This window comes from Camelus dromedarius, chromosome 14 (assembly GCF_036321535.1).
Source record: "Camelus dromedarius isolate mCamDro1 chromosome 14, mCamDro1.pat, whole genome shotgun sequence".
Lineage (NCBI taxonomy): Eukaryota > Metazoa > Chordata > Mammalia > Artiodactyla > Camelidae > Camelus > Camelus dromedarius.
Window position 1 is genome coordinate 56,193,537 of NC_087449.1, and position 21,457 is coordinate 56,214,993.

Consider the following 21,457-nt stretch of genomic DNA (forward strand, 5'->3'; position numbering starts at 1 on the left):
ATCAGTACTTGTGAACAGATAGCACTGAAGTGGATGGCTGGCTGGGCCCAGCATGGCCTGGTGGGTAGGAAAAGCCTCATGGTGTCCTTTATGTCCCTCTGCTCCTTTCCTTCTCCCTCTCCTGGTCCCCTAGGTGGATGAGGCCCAGAGGCGGATGGATGCTGAGATCTGGCAGCTCCTTTCCAGTTTTGCTGCCCACCCCCATCCCCCTCCCCAGAGACTCTCTCCCTATCCCCAGCCTGCAGCTGCTCTGCAAGAAGCTCCGCCCTCTTCTCCCTCCTCCTCTTCTTCCTCCATCTCTTCCTCCTTCTCCTCCTCCACTTCCCTGTCTTCCTCAGCAGGCTCTCAGGTATGTGCCAAGGCACCCACCAAGGGACCCCCACCCACCATGTTTTCTAGACTTCAGCTAATTCTGAATCAACTTCACAAATTCTGTCATTGCTGCACTATTATTTACTCTGTTTCTTTAACTCAATCACATACCAATGCAATTATGTTAGTTATACATTTTTAAATACACATTAAAATAGCCACTAAATTTCAAAATGTTCTCTGGTGTGTCCCGTAAATCATCTTATGTTCCACAAGAAGCACAGCACCAGATGTGAGGAGACACCCACCTAAGCTGGCCAGCGAGAGCCGTTGGGGTGTCCAGGTCCAGACAGGGGAGCAGGTTGTCCAAAGAGCAGGGCCAGGACCTAAGCTATGAGAGTGGGGGTGGGGCTTCACTCCCTCCGCCCTCCTGGGTCTCTCTCCAGGGTCTGTGCTCGCCCCATTAGGACCATCTCTGCCCCCTCGACCTGTCCCCTCCCTTTCACCGCCTGTCCTTCTGTCCTAGTTCTCTCTGTCCTACGAAGGCTTCTCTCTGCTTCCTGAAAGACTCTATTATTGGCAGCTGCCCAAAGCCTTCCTGGGGAACAAGGTAACAAGGATTTGGGGGAAGATAACAGGGGTTCCATAGAATCCTAAAATATCAGGAGGCACTTTGTCAAAGGACACAGATGCGTGGACCAAGGCTCAGAGAGGGCGCCCACATCCAGGTCAAAGTTGGGCTATGATTGAACCCAGCTCCACTCTTACCCTTCAGCAGGCCACAAGCCCTGGCAGAGGGGCTCTCTCCTGGGAGGTAAAACACCCTTCTTTGGGCTCCTTGTCCCCTGTATCCAGATCACTGACCTAGCTCTGGGCACTGTATTCATTCATTCAAGAAGCATAAATTGGTACTTAACTGTGTGCTGTATTGTGTGTAGGCGGAGCAAGATCCTGGCCTCCCAGAGCTCCTGTTAGTCTGATTATCCCTCCTGCCATCAACGGCATCAGCCTCCACATCGTCATTATTATTATTAGCACTGCATTATTGTTAGTGTTGTTCCAAAAGTGACTGCCTGCCTCTTAAGAACACACACAGTATACAGTAAAATAACATTCAGAGAAGCAGACAAGACAGCCTGGTCCAGGGGGAAATGAAGATCGGGAAGATCTGCTGGAGCGAAGGGTAGAGATGGGTGCAGTGAGGAGTTAGCAAGCATTGAGGCTGTGTGTTCGGCTGGCCCTGTGCTGAGTGCAGGATTTTACATGGCCTGTATTACTTAATCCTCATCCTGCCTTTCAAGGTGGATATTGTTTGTATTCCCATTTCCATATGAGGAAAGTTGAGCTCAGAGAAATGAAGTGACTTGTCCAAGGCTATCTAGCCAGTAGAGCTGGACTTGAACTCTGCTCTTAGACTGCAGAATCTGCTCCCTTAGCCACCCTGCTGCACACGCCTGCAGCTTGGTCCTAGACATGGCAATGAACTTGGGCATCCAAAGCAAACGGGAAACCAGCTGTTTCATGGTTATCTGGTTGTGCCCCTGAATTCCTTACCTCGCCCTGAGCTTACAGAGAACATTCTCAGAGCTTGTGTAGCCTGGGGCCTGGCATGCAGTCAGTAGATGTTTAATAAATGCTTATCAACCGAAAGAACACAAATGAACAAATGGACTAGGCCTGCCACAGTGTGGTATTGATCTGAACATCTGCCCTGTTGGCAGAGGAGAGAAAGGAAAATCCTGTGGGCAGAGCTGGGGCCTTACTGCCCACATGCAGGCGCCCAGCAGCAGGTATAAGGACTCTTCCAGTTGTAAGCAGTAGAAAACCCAGGTCCAGCTGGCTTGTCCGCAACAAAGAATCTTTTGGCTCGTGTAACTACAAAGCCCAAGGATATCTGGTATCAGGCATGGCTGGATCCAGGAGCTCATTAGGACTTTATCTCAGTTGGAGCCATTCTCCAACTTCTGATCTGACTAGTAAAGGAGGTTTCTCTGTGCCAGTGGAAAGAGCAGAAGTGCCAGGTTCACACGTTCATCCCTGATGGAGCAGAGACAGGGAGTGGTGGAATATGCAGATGAGCCAGACCTGGCTCATGTGTCCAGTGCAGAGGAGAGGGCGGGCCCCTCAAACCACATGGCCTCCCTGTAGAACAGTTCCCTTTAAAGGAAACCAGGACTGCAGTTCACAAAAACGGGAGAAATGGATTCTGAACAAACAAACAAAAACCCCATCTACCCAGGAGGCAAAAGCTCTAAGTGGCTACCTTCAGGACCCTCCACCCCACCCCAACAACGGCTGAGAACTTTTGAACCTTCTACAACCTCCCCTGGTGGTCACTGTCATTACCTCATTCTGCTTTATGGGAAATTCCTTTAACGGAAGGGACTTGGAGTTTGTTTGCTGGAATTGTCAGATGATGGGACATGGGGAACTGCATATAACAGAAAAGAGGCTTCTCAGGCTCACTGCCACCAGGTCTGAGACTGAAGGAACTGAGAGATATCCTCTCACTTGGGCAACCTCTGGCCTCTGGTTGAGTGGGGGGTGGGGGACAGCACGGGTGCAAAAGGGCCTGGAGAGGCTCCGCCCCCTCACCTGTGTGGTCCCACACATCCCAGAAGAGGGCAGAGTCAGGTTGTGAACGCAGGGCTTGCCTCTTGCAGGTGGCGGCCTATGGTGGGAAGCTGCGCTACACTCTCTCCTACACGGCGGGGGCCCAGGGCAGCCCGCTCTCTGACCCTGACATCCAGATCACGGTGAGCATGTGGATTCCATGCCAGCAGGCAGAAGGAGAGGGAGTGTGGAGGCCAGGGGGCACCCTTCAGTCCAGCACTCAGCTGGCCAGGCACCCACCCACTGGTTAGGCTCATGTCTCCACCCACCATCTGTTTGGATGCCACCCAAGCAGAGGACCAGCTACTGGAAGATGGGGGCAGTGGGCGTGTACCTGATACCTTTGGGCACATGAGTTTGGGAGATTGGAGATGTGGGAGGCTGGTGTTAGGCGATGCTGGGATTGTTGGAGGATCCCACTGTCCCCGGGAGCCTCTCAGTTCCCCTCCCAATCTCACTGGTGTCTCTCCAGGGCAACAACATCATGCTGGTGGCCTCCCAGCCAGCACTGCAGGGCCCGGAGAGGAAGAGCTATGAGATCATTTTCCAAGAGGTGAGATGCGCTTGGCCATACCATGTCTGACCCTCCCCACCCTCCACCCCGCTTTGGAGCCTGGCTTTGCCACCAGCTACCCCTGCCTCTCACTCCCCCATCCTCAGCTCACTGTCCTCAGCCAGCACCTGGAAAGCTGGAACTGGGGGTGGGGGCACTGCAGGAGCAGCACACAAAGCCCAAGGCCCCTCACCCTCATGTGCTGTGTGCCCCCACCTAGGAATTCTGGCGCCGTCCTGACGGGCAGCCAGCCACGCGTGAGCACCTCCTGATGGCGCTGGCCGACCTGGATGAGCTCCTGGTCCGGGCCACATTCTCCTCGATGCCACTAGCGGCCAGCATCAGCGCAGTCAGCCTGGAGGTCGCCCAGCCTGGGCCCTCAGAGGGACCCCGGGCCCTTGAGGTGGAGGAATGCCGCTGCCCTCCGGGCTACGTCGGCTCATCCTGCCAGGTGAGGATGACCAGCCTAGACACCTGCACAGCACTACTGGATCAGCAAGCAGGTCCACTGGGATTTCTGTGGCCTCCGATTACCATTGTAACTTTAACGTACTCGGCAACATCTCATTTGTTCTTTCCAACAGCACTGAGAAATGTATAATAGTCTCCTTTAAACAGATTTTGTTTTTTAATGAGGCACTAAAGGGTGAGTGACTTACCCAAGAGCACACAGCTACGCTCTCTGGAGATCAAGACCCAGCTTGTGTTCTCGGAGCTCCTACCAGAGACAGGAAGACAATAGAAAGACTCAAGCTAGCCCAAAGCAGAGCGTAGAGATGCCTCAGAATGGTGAACAACGTGGACTGGAGTAGGATTCTAGGCAGGAGGGCAGAATAAGCAGAATCTCAGAAGGAGGAACGTGTGGGGAAATAGCCTGAGAGGCAGAAGGGTCACCCCTGGAAAGCTGAGTAGGGAGGGCGCTTCTTCTGGAGCAAGGCTCTGTCCAGAGAGGGTGCTAAGATACTGAGGGCGTGCTGGGACTGGAACTGGCCCCAGGAAATTCCTCTGCCCATGGTGAATGGGAAGGATGGGGCAGGAGAGAGACAGGGAGTCCTACTGGGAGGGAAGGGCAATGGGGGGTAGAACAGAGGGCCAGTTGGAGGGACTCCGAGAACATCTGCAGGGTTCAGCTGGAGACCGTGAACACGAGGGCGGGGCCCGAGCTGACTGCTCCACTGAATCCCCAGGCACACAGCAGACAACTAGTTAACATTTGATGAGTGAATGTGGAACCAGGGAAGGGGAATCTTGGGTGGGGGAGGGGAGCAGGGCCTCAATGCCAGGTGGGCAGCAGGCGGTCAAGCCTGGGAACAGCCAGCCCACCCCTGCCTCCCACTCAGGAACTCCCAGTGGGAAGTCCACATCGCTGCAGCTTTACATCTGTGCACCTTGGCTGTGGCCACAAGAACTTTCAAATCCAGATAGAGGAACTACATGTCCCTTGAAGTTATCAATTTAACACATTTTGGAGAGCCCCTGGGGAAAGCAGAATCCTTGGTGCACATTTTCTGCAGTGAAACAAAACAGATTCATAAACATCCCTTTTAAATGATCGAGGAGGGAGGGCCTGGGGAGATTTGAAAGAAGGGGCAGCAAATAGAAATTCATGGTTCTCAGAACCCGTGATTACTCACTGAAGGTGTGTAAAAAGCATCCTTGGTTGTATGAGTGCTACCTCTTTTGCTTTATGAGCAAACGTAAAGGTCTTCAAGGACTTATTCCAAATCCAGGTCTCCTGAACCCTCTTTTTTCCATCTAGGGGTTAAGTTTTTCAGTGAAGACCCTGCCAGAAGAATTTTCAGGAGCAAAGCCCTAGGGATGGAGAAGGGTTCTCCGTTTTGGATGAACTATTATTTCAGTATATCCATAGTAGCTGGAGATGCCAGGCAGGATGGGCGAACACTGTCCCAGCTCTGGAGTGTTGGGAAAGTGAAGATGGAGGGGGAGGGCTACTGAGAGGGGGTGCTGGGGTGGAGAGCTGGACCTGGAATCTCCCCTCCAAGGGCCAGTGGGAGTCTTGATGATGGAGGAGGGGTGGAGGAGGAGAGGGATTCTGGGTCTGCTGGCTCTGGGTGGGACCACATCAGAGACCAGCTCTCCTCTCTATCCCCCAGGACTGTGCCCCCGGCTACACACGCACTGGGAGTGGACTCTACCTTGGCCACTGTGAGCTGTGTGAATGCAATGGCCACTCAGACCTGTGCCACCCAGAGACTGGATCCTGCTCGGTAAGATGCAAGCATGGCCAGGATAGGGGTCAGCTTGGGTGGGGATATCAGGGCTGGCTGTGGGATAGGGAGGGGTGGGCTTGGTAAGCTAGGCATAGGTCCAGGGGCAAGGTCATGGGTCACAGCCTATAGGGCAAAGCACCTGGACCAGCAGGTCTGGTCATTGAGGGGTTTCAGGCACAGTGGGGTGCTTAGAACTATGGAATAACAACCTTCTTTATAAAGAAATCTTTGGTTCCTGCTATTTTTTATCACCAAAGTGACACATGTTTTCTGTAGAAGAATCAGACTGTAGAGATAACTTAAAAAGAAAGTAAAAATTCCCTGTAATCCTACCATCTGGAAGTAATTACCGTCAGCATTAGACTGTCAACATTGGACTTTTGCTCTTTTTCTGAGCAAATATTTACACATATTAATATACTTTTCATTTTACAAATCAACATAGGATCATCATGTTTGATGGTCAGCCTTTCTCACTTAACAAGCTCATGAACATTTTCAATATTCAAATACCTTTTTATACCTGAACTCTTCAGAGTGATGTATGTCCAGGGTATATGGTCAAGGACTGAATGGTCAACAGAACCACAAGCTAAATATGGAATGAGGAATATGCTATGTTAATAAAACAAACACGAGTGTCGGAGGGTATAGCTCAAGTGGTAGAGTGCCCAGTACCTCCATTAAAAAAATAATAATTCAATAAATAAACTTAATTACCTCCTTCGCCCCCAAAAAATAAATAAATAACAAATAGAACAAGCACGATCTCTGGGTCTCTTTGGAGGAGAGCATAAAACTCATACACATTTTTACAATAAAGTACTTATGTCCAAAACTCTGCCCCCACAAACCCAGGTGTACACCTTCACTTTCCTCTGGTACTTCAAGTGTTTAAGTAGAAAAATGTAAGAAATGCAATCGGTATCATTTTTTTTTTTTGATGGTTGGATGGGTGTCTTTTTAATTTATCTCGTTCTTTATTCATGGTTTGTTTCCAACATACTGCTTTTATAAACACACTGGGATGAACTTCCTGTAGTGAAATCTTTGTGCCCCTCCATGGTTATTTCTTTAAGATAAGCTCCCAAACATGGAATTTCCAGATCAAGGGATTACGAAGTTGTTGAGTTTTTGGTAAATTTTGCCAAATGATGAGTGGCTGACATTTTTGTGCCTCACAGCAATGCCAGCACAACGCCGCTGGGGAGTTCTGCGAGCTGTGTGCACCTGGCTACTATGGAGATGCCACAGCTGGAACACCTGAAGACTGCCAGCCCTGTGCCTGCCCACTGACCAACCCAGAGAACATGTGGGTGCCCTTGCTCAAGGCCCAAGGAAGAACTCCCACTGGGGAGTGGAGGGCACTGCCCTGGCTTTGAGGGCAGAAGTGGAAGGAACAGAGTGAGGAGCTGACATCCATGGCCTGACTTTTGCCTCTCTTATTCCAGGTTCTCCCGCACCTGTGAAAGCCTGGGAGCTAGTGGGTACCGCTGCACAGCCTGCGAACCTGGCTACACTGGCCAGTATTGTGAGCAGTAAGTTTGCAAATAAGTGGGATGGGGGGGCATATGTTAGACTCCTAAGTGACAGTCCCCGATGGTATTACTCAGAAAGGTCCCTACCAAGATCATGTCCTTCCCCTCCCCAGAACCCTTACAAGATTCCTCATTGCCCTTGGGACCAGCCCAGCTCCTTAGGTAGCTTTATCACTCTTCAGTCTCATCCCACTTCTGACACCCAACTCTGTACTCTAGTTGGACTTAGCTTCTTGACTTCTTTGTGTTCAGGTCTTTGCATATGCTATTCCCTCTACATGGAACAGTCTTCACCCTCAGACACCCTGTTCCTGGCTAACTTGTGCTTAGCCTTCAAGGCACAACTTCATTCTCTCATTCAGCACGTTTTTATTGAGCATCTGCTGTGTGCCATGCAGTGTACCAAGGTGTTGGAAATCAAGTGGTGAACAAAAGCAGATTCAGTCCCAGCCCTCATAGAGTCTGGCACCTATAATGGGAGACAAGACAATGAGTGATCATATAAATATGTAATTATAAACAGTGGTAGATCCCTATAGAGTGCAGTCTGCTCCAAGGAAATACAGAAGTTCAGCAGTCCCATCCTATCGGAAGCCTCCCGCTTCTCAGGGCCAGATCACTGCCCCCCACTCCATGCCCTCGCAGTCCCCATACATGCCCCTCCTCTCATTTACATGGTTTCTACGTTGGTTTTACAATAAGTGAGTTCCATAAGAGCAGGGACTTCTTCACGTTCACTGTTGTGTTTCTATCACCTAGCATAGTAGTTGTTTAATAAACGTTTGTTGAATGAATGTTTTCCTTACCACCTCCATTATCCAACCTGCTGACGTTTCCTCACACTCCCCTTTCTCAGCTCACAGAGGTCCTGTGCTGGAGCCTCTTTGGTCTCTGAAGTCCCTCCAGAGCTCTGAGCCTCCTCACCCGACACTGGGCAGAGAGCTGAGCTTCTGGCTCCCCGAGTCCACTATGAGGCACTGGGCCCCTTGGGGTCAGAAGGAGCTAGTCCTTGTTCCTCCTTACAGGTGTGCTCCAGGATACGTGGGTAACCCCAATGTGCGAGGGGGCCGGTGCCTGCCACAGGGTAAGTGGGACTGTGGCCCTGAGTTGGGGTGATAGGCAAGACAGGGGGCCCAGGGAGTTTGAGAGATACAGGGTCTGGGGGCAGGGCCAAGGGTGGGGCATGCCAGAGATATCAGAGACAGTGTACGTGCTAGGGGCCTCCTGCCTGAATGGCCTCTCCTGTCCCTCCGCCAGCAGACCAAGCCCCGCTGGTGGTCCAGGTCCAACCAACTAGGAGCGTAGTACCTCAAGGTGGTCCCCACTCCCTGCGGTGCCAGGTCAGTGGGAGCCCACCCCACTACTTCTACTGGTCTCGTGAAGATGGGCGGCCCTTGCCCAGCAGCACCCAGCAGCGACATCAAGGTATGCAGTGGGAGGGGAGGTGCAGGGCTGGGTGGGAGAAGGGGGCATCTGTACTGATGACCTCCTGTCTCCTTGCCACCAGGCTCCGAGCTCCACTTCCCCAGCGTCCAGCCCTCAGATGCTGGAGTCTATATTTGCACCTGTCGTAATCTCCATCATGCCAACACCAGCAGGGCGGAGCTGCTGGTCACTGGTGAGTTCCTGTTCCCCTCCCATCCCCAAGATTGCCTGTCCTGGGCTGGGCTGCAAACCGCAGACCCAGGCCGCTGGTGCATTCATCTACCAGAAGGGATGGTAGTTGCCCGAACAAGGACAAGAGCCAGAAAGAGGGAAAGAGGTGGTGGAGTTGAGACTGGTTTTAGAAGCCAGAAACGGCAGGACTTGATTGTGGTCACTGAGGAAGAGAGAAAAGTCTAGGAAGATGCCCAGGAGTCTGGTTTCCAGCATCTGGGCAAACGGGGTACCATTTACTGAGATGAGAGAGGCTCCAATAGGTGGGCATCTTCATTTGGGCTTCCCTAAGAGCAGAGGCTGAGACAAGGATTTGTGTGTACATAGTTTATTTGGGAGGTTCAAGTGAAGCAGGGAAGAGAAGGCATCCAGTGAACAGTGTGCCATCAAACATGTTACCACCTAGAGCAGTGATTGCTGAATGCAGCCAAGGCAGATCTGGGAAACTCCAGAATAAAACACACTCCTTGGAGTCACCCTGCCCCAGGGTCAAGGGAGCTGGGCTGTGTGTCCACCGGCTCCTGTCAGTCACTGGTTGGGGCCTGTTCCAGGAGCGTCAATTCCCTTCCATCTGTCCCACCTCATGGGCAAGCACAATGGTCACCAGTGGCCCAAGGAAGTCCTCATGCAAAGAAATGCAGTGGCTGGCAGAAGTCAGGCAGGCGGGTTCTAAAGTGACAGGATGAGGGGTCATGGGCAGGACGCCGGCAGCACCAGCTACCAACAGGTCCGAGGGAAACACAGGTTTGGTTTTGGACTGGTTACAGTTTGAGATGTTTGGGGAAACATTGAAGTCAATGTACATCAGGTGGGCACTTAGATATGTAGTCTGGAACTCAGGAAAGAGGCCCTGGCCAGAAATGAATTGAGGAACTCTTGGCATAGGGTTGGAGCAGGATGAAATTACCCAGGAGAGTGTGGCTCAAGGACAGGGCCCAGGACAGAGCCCCAAGGAGCTCCAACTTGAACATGTCAAATGGAGGAGGGAGGGCAGCCAGAGAGGCTGAACAGCACAGCCAGTAGACAGGAGGAAGCCGGAGGGGTTGGGGTGTCAGGAGTCAAGAGGGAAAAGGGCTTCCCGGAGAATGTGGCTGACCTCACCGGATGCCCCGGGGAAGTCAGATATGGGCAGAGAAATAACCCTTGGAGGTCATGCATTGACAAAGCAGTTTGCGTTGGAGAGAAGGGCTAGAAACCAGACTGGAGGGAGGCAAAGAATGGATGGGAAGGCAGCACATGTAGACAACTCCTTCAAGAGTCTTGGCTATGCAGGGAGGCCAAGAAATGGGGCAGTGGCTGGGGGGAGTACAGGGTCAAGGGGTTGTTTTCAGAGATGGGAACTTCTAGAACACATCTGTGGAGCAGACTGATCCTGGGAGAGGGAGAGGATGATGTAGCAAGAAAGGACACAGTGGGGGGAGGAAGTCCCTGAGAGGGGCTCCAGCACTCTGGAAGAGGGTGGGGCCCTGAAGGAGGGGAGAGGCTCATCCTTCAGGGACCAGGAAGGAGGGAGGCGGGTAGATCTGGGAACATGGAAAATTCCTCACTAATAGTTTCGATTTTGTCAAGATGTGTGAGTTGAAACTGTTAGCCATGAAAGTTGGAAATGGAGCTCGGGAGGGTGGAGAATTTGGGGGGAAGTGTGAAATGGTTGTTTGGGAGGATAGAAACTCAAACCAGACAGAGAAGCCCAGTTGGAGTGAAGTGCGAAGTGTTAAAAGCTCATTTGTGGTCTGTGATCATGAACTGGAGCCAAGTGGATGATGGCATGGTGTTCTCTGATCACAGCCTGCTGGGTGCTCAGTGCCAGCAGGAAGAAAGTGGACGATGGGTTTCAGCCAGGATGAGCAAGGGAGGTGCCAGGAAGTGGATGAAATCTTAGCCAGGCTGGGAAGGAAGCGACATCTGGATGGGGTGATGGAGAGAGAGTGGCCACAAACAGGGGCCTGGCCAGCACCCAGCTCACTGAGGGACCTCTCTTCCCTGCAGAGGCTCCAAGCAAGCCCATCACGGTGACAGTGGAGGAGCAGCGGAGCCAGAGCGTGCGCCCTGGAGCCGACGTCACCTTCATCTGCACTGCCAAGAGCAAGGTGGGCAGGGCAGGGAGTGGCTTGGTGAGGATCTGTCTTCTGGGGTCTCCAAGCCCCACCCTGACCCTGACCCTCACCCCATTCCCCTTTGCCCTGCCTGCAGTCTCCAGCTTACACCCTCGTGTGGACCCGCCTGCATAATGGGAAACTTCCAGCCCGAGCCATGGATTTCAATGGAATCCTGACCATTCGCAATGTACAGCCAAGTGATGCAGGCACCTACGTGTGCACCGGCTCCAACATGTTCGCCATGGACCAGGGCACTGCCACGCTGCATGTGCAAGGTACGCTGTTCATGTCCATGCCTGTCCCACCAGCCCTGGCCTTCCTCCATACCCACCAGGACCAGTGACCATTTCTTCATTCAACTGACAGTTTCTGAACTATGATATGCCAGGTTCCGGCCTAGACTCTGAAGAAACGGTGGGTGGGGAGAGAAAGACAAACAGGAGCTCTGCCCTCCTGTTTTCCATGTTCTAGTAGGGAGACAATAAGCATGGGAACGGATGAACAAATAACATAATTACACAGGTGACCAGACCAGGGACAGGAGTAAACAGAGTGATAGGATAGCGAGAAATGAGTTGGGAGATGGGTGAGCGCTTCTACACGAGGTGGTCTGGGAGGATCTCTCTGAGGAGGTGACATCTCAGTTGAGACCTGAAGAAAAGAGGTAGTAAAGAGCTGGCAGAGGAAGCAGCAGCTACAAAGGCCCTGAAGCAGGAGCATGTGGATGTGTTTGAAGAACAGCAAGGCCAGCATGGCTGAAGCCATGAAAGGGAGGGTAGGTGAGGAAGTTGAAGAGGTAGGCAGAGGTGAGTGTGTGCAGTATGGACCAATCACAGCAGGGAATTCGGATTTTGTTCTAAAAGCCACAGACAGATCTTAAGTGGTAAAGTAACAAGAGCCCACTGATATTTTAAAAACTCCCTCCGGCTGCTCTGTGGACAAACGGCCACGAGGGACTAGGGTGGAAGCAAAGAGCAGCAAGGAGGCTGTTGCTGTGGGTTACTCCCCACCCTGACCACATCTTCTTTCTCCTGCCTTGTCAGCCTCAGGCACACCATCTGCCCCCATGGCCTCCATCCACCCGCCACAGCTCACAGTGCAGCCTGGGCAGGTGGCTGAGTTCCGCTGCAGTGCCACGGGGAACCCCACGCCCACCCTCGAATGGACAGGTGAGGCCATGGGGGGAATGGCAGTCAGGGCCTGGCTCTCCTGGATTTGGGGGGCTAGGGACAGGACTCTAGGCTGTGGACTACAACGTCTGGGGGGCCCAGCAATGCCAGTCCCATGGGTGCTGACCCCACTTCTCCACGTCAGGGGGCCCTGGTGGCCAACTCCCTCAGAAGGCACAAATCCACGGTGGTATCCTGCGCCTGCCAGCCGTTGAGCCCGCGGATCAAGCCCAGTACCTGTGCCGCGCCGTCAGCAGCTCCGGGCAGCACGTGGCCAGGGCGGTGCTCCACGTGCACGGTGAGAGGCAAGGGCTGCGGGTGAGGGTTGGGGGCGCATGGCAGCCCAGAGAGAAGTTCTCACAGGGCTCTGTCTGCAGGGGGCAGCGGACCTCGGGTCCAAGTGAGTCCAGAGAGGACCCAGGTACATGAAGGCCGCACTGTTAGGCTGTACTGCAGGGCTGCAGGTGTGCCCAGTGCCACCATCACCTGGAGGAAGGAAGGAGGCAGCCTCCCCCCACAGGTGAGGATATCCTTCCGGGCCAGGCGCACAGGCTCAGCAGGGTCCCAACACTTGCCACCTGCCCTGCCCATCTCTTCTGGTTCCTTTCACCTCCAAGGGGGTGGCCTCTCAGACATCCTGCTCTGTGCATCCTGCAAGTGGCAGCTGTTGGCCTCTTACTTTGCTGCCTGGCTCCACGCTCCTTGGTGCCCAACTGGGCCCTAATATTAGCCCTGAGCTCACCCCTACTCTTTATGCCCTCTCTGCCTGCCCTCTCTGGCTAGCCCTTGCCAGGCTTCCTCGGCCCCTCTGGCAGCTGACCTTTCTCACTGTGTGGCAGGCCCGGTCTGAGCGCACAGACATCGCCACACTGCTCATCCCAGCCATCACACCCGCCGACGCTGGCTTCTACCTCTGCGTGGCCACCAGCCCCGCAGGCACCGCACAGGCCCGGATCCAAGTGGTCGTCCTTCCAGGTGCGGGACCTCTAGGGGCTGGAGGAATGGGAGGGCAAGCCAGGGCTGCCCTGAGGCCTGCTCACTCCCTCTCTGGCCCCAGCCTCAGGTGCCAGCTCCCCGCCAGTCAGGATTGAGTCCTCAGCACCTTCTGTGACCGAAGGGCAGACACTGGACCTCAACTGCGTGGTGACAGGGCTGGCCCACACCCAGGTCACGTGGTACAAACGAGGGGGCAGCCTGCCTCCTCATGCCCAGGTATGAGGGTCCCTGAGCCCGTGGCAGGGGGCCTGGGGGTGGTCCTTCACACAGCCCTGCACTCTGCACAAGCACGGCCCACCCTTATTTCCCTCCTGCTCCAGCTTCCAACATGGGGCAGCTCCCTGCCCGTCCTCACATAAGCTCTGTCCTTACCTGGCCCAGGTACACGGCTCCCGGCTGCGGCTGCCCCACGTTTCACCAGCTGACTCTGGAGAATACGTGTGCCGAGTGGAGAATGAGTCAGGCCCCAAGGAGGCCTCCATCATCGTCTCTGTCCTCCACAGCACCCATTCAGGACCCAGCTATACCCCAGGTGAGGAGCCGGTGGGGCTGGGTGGAGGCTGAGCCCTCGAGCCTCGCTCTGTTTCCAAGGATGGTGCCTGTGGTCTCTTTGGTGACACCAGGTCAGGAGGAGGCGCCCTAGGCAGGCTTTGACCCTGCATTCCCTGTGAGGGGAGATGAGGGAACTGAGGGTAGAGGTGAGGTTGACCTGGCTGACCTGGGACCCCATGGTAAGGGTACTGTTTTCACTTTGGCAGAAAGCAGCAGAGTCAGGGTTGAATATTGAGTTGGGAGTCAGGCTGACCTGGGTTCAAATCCTGGCTGTATCCCTCATCAACCTTGAACGGGTTATTTTACGGGCCTCAGTTTCCTCATGCCTGAAATGGGGACAATACCACCACCATGTGGTGTGAGTACCTGTCAGGCACTCCGAAGAAGAGAGCTGTGGCATTCTTGTCTGCGTCCTTTGTCACAGCCTGGGCACTAAGGACTCTGATTCCCTGTAAGCCAGAGCAGTTTGTCACAGATCATGGAGTCTTGGGAGGGCAAATGGGCCTCGAACTCCAAGTTGGAGGTTGAGGAGGGAGGGAGGAGTCTGGCTGGCCGTGCCGAGGCAGAAAAGCATGGTCCCAGCCCCAGAAAGGCCTCCCATCTGCCCTCCCAAGCTCAGGCCTGGTCATATCCCAGGTCCCTCTGTCCCAGGGCTGCAGGGCTGGGGCTCAGGTGCCCAGGCCTCTGACCAGCTCCTCTGTGCCCCAGCTCCGGGCAGTACCCAGCCCGTCCGCATCGAGTCCTCCTCATCTCACGTGGCCGAAGGGCAGACGCTGGATCTGAACTGTGTGGTGCCTGCGCAGGCCCACGCCCATGTCACGTGGTACAGGCGTGGGGGCAGCCTCCCCGCCCGGCACCAGGTACAGCAGCCCCCCAGGGCCAGCCTGCTGGAGGGAGTGAATAGAGCCATTCAGCCTCCTCCTAACCTTCCCTGTTTGCACACAGACCCACGGCTCACTGCTGCGGCTGCACCAAGTGTCCCCAGCCGACTCAGGCGAGTATGTGTGCCGTGTAGTCCTTGGCTCTGGGCCCCTCGAGACCTCCGTCCTAGTCACCATCGAGGCCTCCGACTCCAGCACTGGCTCCATCCCTGGTGAGTCACTGCGCATGACGGGGCAAGCTGGAGGAGGATGAGAGCCTTCCCAGGTGCTGAGGTTCTAGTGACTCCCGTTGCTGACAGGAAAGAGGGTAGCAGGAAGCTTATGTTGGGGCTGACCATAGGGCCTGGCCGCAGGCGGACTCCACTGCTCTGAGTAGCCCATGGTTTCCCCATCCCTTCTCTCTGGCCACGTCACTCCTCATGTTTCTGCTCCTGCCTCCTCTTCCTCTCTCCCAGCCTCAGTCACCTCATCTCTCCCACTTCCTCACTCCCCTCTGCAAGGCTGGGCTCCTGCCCCCAGCCCTCCCCTCGGGGTTGCTCAGCTGAGGACCTCAAGCCCAGGCCACTAAACCCACCAGGCTGAGCTGGTTCCAGGGTGGACAGTTCTTGCCTTCTTGCCTTCTTTTCTGGGGAACATCTACCACCTTCGCCCCTTTCCCCACAGCCCCAGGACCTGTCCCACCTGTCAGGATTGAGTCCTCATCCCCGACAGTGGCAGAAGGGCAGACCCTGGATCTGAGCTGCGTGGTGGCAGGGCAGGCCCATGCCCAGGTCACGTGGTACAAACGTGGAGGCAGCCTCCCTGCCCGGCACCAGGTACACTGTGTTAGAAAGGTGGGAGAGGGTCAGCCAGGCCAAGCTCTGGACAGTGGGTTGTGGGGGGGGCAGCCCCTGAGCTGAGGGGCTGTCAGTTCCCAGCTCAGAGGAATAGGGTGACTGCTGGGCTCTGGGAAGCCTCCCCTCACACCCTTGCCCACGGCTGTCCAGGTCCGCGGCTCCCGCCTGTACATCTTCCAGGCCTCACCAGCTGATGCTGGCGAGTATGTTTGCCGGGCCAGCAATGGTGTGGAGGCCTCCATCACAGTCACAGTAACCAGGACCCAGGGAGCCAACTTCGCCTACCGTGAGTGAGACCACCAGGCTGGGCTCGGACAGAGAAAGGGGTATGGGGCAGCTGCAGAGAGCAGGGCTGACCAGTGACCATCTTCTCCCCCAGCTCCTGGTGGCACCCAGGCCATCCGCATTGAGCCCTCCTCCTCCCACGTGGCCGAAGGGCAGACTCTGGATCTGAATTGCGTGGTGCCCGGGCAGGCCCATGCCCAGGTCACATGGCACAAGCGTGGGGGCAGCCTCCCCACCCGGCACCAGGTACAGAAGCAGAGGATGGACAGGCCAAGAAAGGGACAAGAGGGAGGCCACTGTGGAGTGGAGGTCAGGGGTGGTGGGTTGGGGAGGGCCGGAGGCAATGGTTAGAACCCAGGCTCTAGGACCAGCCAGCCTAGGTGTGAATGCTGCTTCTACCACTTACTAGGTTGTGACTTTGGGCAGATTACTTCACCTCTCTGGACCATATTTTCAACATCTGTAAAATGGTAATAGTACCTACCTTACAGAATTACCTTAAGGATGAAGTGAATGAATATATATGCAAAGTGCTCAGAGCTCTGGCTTATAGAAAGTGCTCTGAGCTGTTATTACTATAATACCATTAGCTATTATTATTGCTGTATTTTACAGAATTTAGGATGCCACTGATTGCAAGATGCACCATTATTTTATGTACCACTAAGAAAAAAAAGTCTGCCATTTGTAATTATAATTCACTGCAAGATGCATCTTGATTTTAAAGTGTGCCTTAGAACTGATGGAGAGTGGTATTAGTGTCTGCCCAGTTCCTCACTGCTCCTCCTGGCCACTCCCCACTCCTAGGACAAGACACCCACTTCTCCACCTCTAAGCAGGACTGACCTAATAGCTAGCCCTCGGGCTCAGAGTGAGGCAGGGTTGCAGGTTATAGGTGCAGGGGTCCTGAGAGGGCCCCCTCTGACCTCACTTTTATTCTGGCCAGACTCACGGCTCACTGCTGAGACTCTACCAGGTGTCCCCAGCCGACTCGGGCGAGTATGTGTGCCGCGTGGTGGGTGGTTCCGTGCCCCTGGAAGCCTCTGTCCTGGTCACCATTGAGCCTGCAGACTCTGTGCCTGGTGAGTGGTGCTGGAGGGAGGCTCCCCACTCCAGCAATGGCAGGACCCCAGAGACCAGTAGCCCCTACCTTCACTCACACCCTCCCCTCCCAGCTGGAGACTGACCCTTTGCCCTCTGTCCCCAGCACTGGGGGTTACCCCCCCAGTCCGGATCGAGTCATCATCCTCACACGTGGCTGAAGGGCAGACCCTGGATCTGAACTGCCTGGTTTCTGGGCAGGCCCACGCCCAGGTCACGTGGCACAGGCGTGGGGGCAGCCTCCCTGCCCGCCATCAGGTAGGAGGCGGGGAAATAAGGGGGGGCCCAAAGGACCCTTCAAGCTGCGGAGTAAGGAGCTTTAAGTTCAGACACTGCTCTGCCACTTGCCTGGCCAGTCCTTTGACTTCCCTGGTCCACAGTGTCCTCATCTGTCAAATGGGCTCACACTACCTTCCCTCACCTGCCCCATAGTACATCAACAAATGCTGGTCCCCCGCTTCTTCCCACTGGACCCAGTCTTACCCTTAGGCAAAGGAATTGAACGGTTGTCACTGGTGGTTCTCCCTGGGAGAGCTTCCCTCAAGCTCCATCTTACTGGTTCAGGCTGGGAGAGGGACCAGGGAAGGGAGCCAGAGCCTGGCTGTGAGCCTCCATGCCCAGCTCTGAGCCTGCCTCTCTCCTGCCCTCCCAGGTGCATGGCTCAAGGCTGCGGCTGCCCCAGATGACTCCAGCTGACTCTGGGGAGTACGTGTGCCGCGTGGTCAGCAGCTCAGGCACCCAGGAAGCCTCCGTCCTTGTCACCATTCAGCAGCGCCTCGGCCCCACTCGCTGTGAGTGTCCCAAGGGTCATAACAAACAGGCTGAGAGGGCCACTCCACCCTCAGTGGCTCCCAAACCTTGCCTTCCATTTCACCCTCCCAGTCCAGAATGTCGTGTACCCCGTCCGCATCGAGTCCTCCTCAGCCTCCCTGGCCAATGGACATACCCTGGACCTCAACTGCCTGGTGGCCAGTCAAGCCCCCCACACCATCACTTGGTATAAACGTGGAGGCAGCCTACCCAGCCGGCACCAGGTATGGAGTCAGGCAGGGCAAAAGCTGGGATCACCAGCCCTGATGGGAAGCAGGAGGAGCTCTCAGCATCCACTCTGTGCTTATTCAGTCATTCTGCAAACATTGATTGTTCTTGCTGGGTGGGCCGTGGACCAGTGCTGAGGATATAAAGATAAGCCCCACTGACCTCAGTTGGATTCTGTATTTTTATAGAACATTCTGTGATTTACTCACTCACTGCATTTCCTTGGGAACCTGATCCAGGTCAAGTCTTGCTCCTGGCACTAAAGATTCAAAAGGGAGCTCACAAGCTAGAGGGTGAGGGGGACATACCAATGACAGCAGTGTAATAGGAGCCAGAGTAGGTCACTGTGAATCACCAGGGAGGGCCTCAGCAAACTTCCTGCAGGGGTGATGGAGGAGAACAGTACAAAGGCTAGAGGTACTGTCCACCCAGCCCAGAGCCTCAGGAAGGTCACTGAGGGAGTTCTGAAAGAGACCAGGGTAGGGACAGACCCCAGGTAAGGCATGGAGGCTCCTGAAGTCTGGGGGCAACAGCAGCAGTGCTGGAGATGCTGCACCCATCCACTGACACCTGCTCCCCCACAGATCGTGGGCTCCCGGCTACGGATCCCCCAGGTGACACCCGCAGACTCGGGCGAATACGTGTGTCATGTCAGTAATGGTGCCGGCTCCCAGGAGACCTCACTGATTGTCACCATCCAGGGCAGTGGCTCATCCCACGGTGAGAACTCATAGAGCAGGTGGTCTGGGCAAGTGGGTGCGGGGTGAGGTAACGAGGTCTCTCACACCATCACTGTTGTCTGACTATGGCTGTGTGATCCTTCCCTCTCTGTCCCCAGTGCCCAGCATCTCCCCACCAATCAGGATCGAGTCCTCATCCCCCACAGTGGTTGAAGGGCAGACCTTGGATCTGAACTGTGTAGTCGCTGGGCAGCCCCAGGCCACCATCACATGGTACAAGCGTGGGGGCAGCCTTCCCACTCGACACCAGGTACAAAGTGGAGCCTGGCAGTGGGGTGGGCAGTGCAGGAACAGCCCCATGAGCAAAGAACCTGAATCGTTAGCTGGCAGTCCCAGGGCAGTGCTCCCTCCAGTCCTGGGTAGACAGAGGGTAGCTGGTCCGATGGAGGAGGCCTGAGCCAGCCGTCGGCACCTTAGTCCCTCAGCTCCCTTCTTCCCCATCCACACCCCCAGGCCCACGGCTCCCGCCTGCGGCTGAACCAGATGTCCGTGGCAGATTCCGGCGAATACGTCTGCCGGGCTAACAACAACATCGATGCCCAGGAAGCCTCCATCATGATCTCAGTCTCCCCCAGTGCCAGCAGCCCCTCTGGTGAGTCTGATGAAGGCCCAGGAAGGGACTGGGAGATGCAGGTAACAGTACTTCTAGGGAGGAAGGGCTCTGTAGTCAGGGCCCTCAGATGAGGGTGGTGGTCCAGGGAGAGGGCTGTGCAGAAAGGAGCCTGGGTTTGAATCCTGACTGCACCACTAAAGGGCTTGAGTGAGTTACTCTCCTGCCTCAGCTTCAGTACCCTCATCAGTGAGATGTGGGTATCAATCTTTCCAGCCTTGTAGACCTGTCCAATTTAGTGACCACTACCCTTGCGTGGTAATTAAATTTAGTTAAAATTTAAAATTCACATCCTCATGTTTCAAGTGCTCAGGAGCCATGTGTAGCTGGTAGCACTACATCAGACAGTGCAGGTAATAGAACATTTCCCAAATCTGTTCCCAAATCTGACTATGGCCAAAGCCCCAGCTTGCTGTTTCTGTGTCCCCAGTCCCTGGCGGGGCTTTGCCCATCAGAATTGAGTCGTCATCTTCACATGTGGCTGAAGGGCAAACCCTGGATCTGAACTGCGTGGTGCCTGGCCAGGCCCATGCCCAGGTCACGTGGCACAAGCGTGGGGGCAGCCTCCCCACTCACCACCAGGTATGGGAGTTGGGGGCAGGAAACAGTGGGAGGGCTGCTGGATGTGGAGGCCCTGGCCAAGGGCCTGTCCCCCATCTCTGCCCAGGAAGGAGGCCTGGGAACCTCCATGGGGTGCAGCACCTGCCTTGGTCAGTGGTTGGACCCTGACCCCAGGCCTTCAAGGACTCCAAGTGCCATCTCATTCTGCTTTTCCGTCTCCTGTCCTGTCCCTACTCAGGCCCACGGCTCACGGCTGCGGCTGCACCGGTTGTCCCCGGCTGACTCGGGCGAGTATGTGTGCCGCGTGGTGAGCAGCTCTGGCCAGCTGGAGGCCTCAGTCCTGGTCACCATCGAGGCTTCTAGCTCTGGTGCTGTTCTCATCCCTGGTGAGGATTCCTACAGTGGGACTGGGAGGCTGGAGGAGGGGAGAAAGGAGGGGACCGGCAGACAGAGATCAGAGCTAGGTCAAGTGCGTTTTGTCTGTAGGGCCTGAGCGCGCAGACTCTGGAGTCTGGCACGTGCAGACTTGAGTTCCAGCTCCTCTGTCCACACCGAGTGTTACACGAGGGACTTCTTTCCGTGTTTCACTTTCCTCATCTGTGATGTGGGACTAGCAGAGCTCTTGCAGCAACTACACGAGTTCCCTAAAGGCTGGAACTGTGCCCTGGGGTCTATGAGGGTGATTTTAGGTGGTACCTGGATAAACATCTTTTATATTAATAGTGCTGTATTAGGGGAAAAATAGCAGCCCATCAAACCTGTCATGATTGCACGGAAATCAGTGCCTGTAATGGGGTTAAGTATTTTAGAGTTTTTTTAAGTGAATCAATTGAAAGGGAACTGTAAAGGAATTAACAGCACATAGTTATAGCAGACATCATGATAATAGTACCTGAATTGCTAAGTAATAAACATGCTATGCACTTACTAGGTACTGGGCCCTGTTACAGTTACACATATTAACTCATTTCACCTTCATAATAATAACCCTTTGAAGTAGGAAGAGTTATTCCTTCCATTTCACAGATGGGGAAACTGAGGCATGGCGAGGTGAGATAGCTTTCCGAAGGTCACACAACTAATAAATGGCAGGGCTGGGTTTGGAACCCAGGCAGTCTGGCCTGAGTCTGGGTTCTTAGCCACACACTACTCAAGTTTGGGAAACAGCCATCTGTGTGGAGGTGCCTGGCCCTGAACCCTGGCTGCCAGTGGTGCTGGGAGCACAGGAGGAGATGGTGGGGCCATAGTCTGAGGCAGGGCTGGGAGAATAAGGTGCCTCCATGCCCCAGGATAGCGCAGCTGCTCCAGGCCTCAGAGGAATGGGAAGAGAAGAATCAAGGCCACCTCTCCATGGCCTCTGATCTGAGCATCTGGGCAACTAGGAGCAGGGACTGAAGGCACAGGAGTAGGAATCCCAGTTCACTGACTTCTTCCTGTGCCCCAGCCCCAGGCGGAACCCCACCCATCCGCATCGAGACCTCCTCCTCCCACGTGGCGGAAGGGCAGACCCTGGATCTGAACTGCGTGGTGCCTGGCCAGGCCCACGCCCAGGTCACATGGCACAGGCGCGGGGGCAGCCTCCCAGCCCGGCATCAGGTATGAAGGCTGGAGAAAGTGGAATGTGGAAATGCCCCATGGGAACACCCCACCCCACCCCACCCCACCCCATCCCATCCCCTGTCCAGG

At 55.0% G+C, this 21,457-nt stretch overlaps 1 protein-coding gene across 4 annotated transcripts in view; it reads left to right on the plus strand.

Moving 5' to 3' along the window:
• The window catches only part of HSPG2 (heparan sulfate proteoglycan 2), a 98,005-nt gene that overhangs the window by 58,477 nt on the left and 18,071 nt on the right, over positions 1 to 21,457 (plus strand). For 2 of the 4 annotated variants that reach the window (XM_064493950.1, XM_064493952.1), the window contains 32 exons: positions 2,976 to 3,068; positions 3,398 to 3,478; positions 3,699 to 3,929; positions 5,593 to 5,706; positions 6,894 to 7,021; positions 7,161 to 7,247; positions 8,273 to 8,331; positions 8,505 to 8,672; positions 8,755 to 8,865; positions 10,893 to 10,993; positions 11,097 to 11,277; positions 12,046 to 12,171; positions 12,317 to 12,469; positions 12,549 to 12,691; positions 13,011 to 13,146; positions 13,229 to 13,383; positions 13,549 to 13,699; positions 14,428 to 14,579; positions 14,665 to 14,812; positions 15,264 to 15,415; positions 15,587 to 15,722; positions 15,816 to 15,967; positions 16,668 to 16,803; positions 16,929 to 17,080; positions 17,475 to 17,613; positions 17,705 to 17,856; positions 18,445 to 18,580; positions 18,699 to 18,850; positions 19,054 to 19,192; positions 19,641 to 19,792; positions 20,010 to 20,157; positions 21,216 to 21,367. In XM_064493950.1, coding sequence (XP_064350020.1) covers positions 2,976 to 3,068; positions 3,398 to 3,478; positions 3,699 to 3,929; positions 5,593 to 5,706; positions 6,894 to 7,021; positions 7,161 to 7,247; positions 8,273 to 8,331; positions 8,505 to 8,672; positions 8,755 to 8,865; positions 10,893 to 10,993; positions 11,097 to 11,277; positions 12,046 to 12,171; positions 12,317 to 12,469; positions 12,549 to 12,691; positions 13,011 to 13,146; positions 13,229 to 13,383; positions 13,549 to 13,699; positions 14,428 to 14,579; positions 14,665 to 14,812; positions 15,264 to 15,415; positions 15,587 to 15,722; positions 15,816 to 15,967; positions 16,668 to 16,803; positions 16,929 to 17,080; positions 17,475 to 17,613; positions 17,705 to 17,856; positions 18,445 to 18,580; positions 18,699 to 18,850; positions 19,054 to 19,192; positions 19,641 to 19,792; positions 20,010 to 20,157; positions 21,216 to 21,367 — 4,416 coding nt within the window. The remainder of the gene's footprint in view (positions 1 to 2,975; positions 3,069 to 3,397; positions 3,479 to 3,698; positions 3,930 to 5,592; positions 5,707 to 6,893; positions 7,022 to 7,160; positions 7,248 to 8,272; positions 8,332 to 8,504; positions 8,673 to 8,754; positions 8,866 to 10,892; positions 10,994 to 11,096; positions 11,278 to 12,045; positions 12,172 to 12,316; positions 12,470 to 12,548; positions 12,692 to 13,010; positions 13,147 to 13,228; positions 13,384 to 13,548; positions 13,700 to 14,427; positions 14,580 to 14,664; positions 14,813 to 15,263; positions 15,416 to 15,586; positions 15,723 to 15,815; positions 15,968 to 16,667; positions 16,804 to 16,928; positions 17,081 to 17,474; positions 17,614 to 17,704; positions 17,857 to 18,444; positions 18,581 to 18,698; positions 18,851 to 19,053; positions 19,193 to 19,640; positions 19,793 to 20,009; positions 20,158 to 21,215; positions 21,368 to 21,457) is intronic. The other 2 variants (XM_064493951.1, XM_064493953.1) reach the window with 1 other exon arrangement.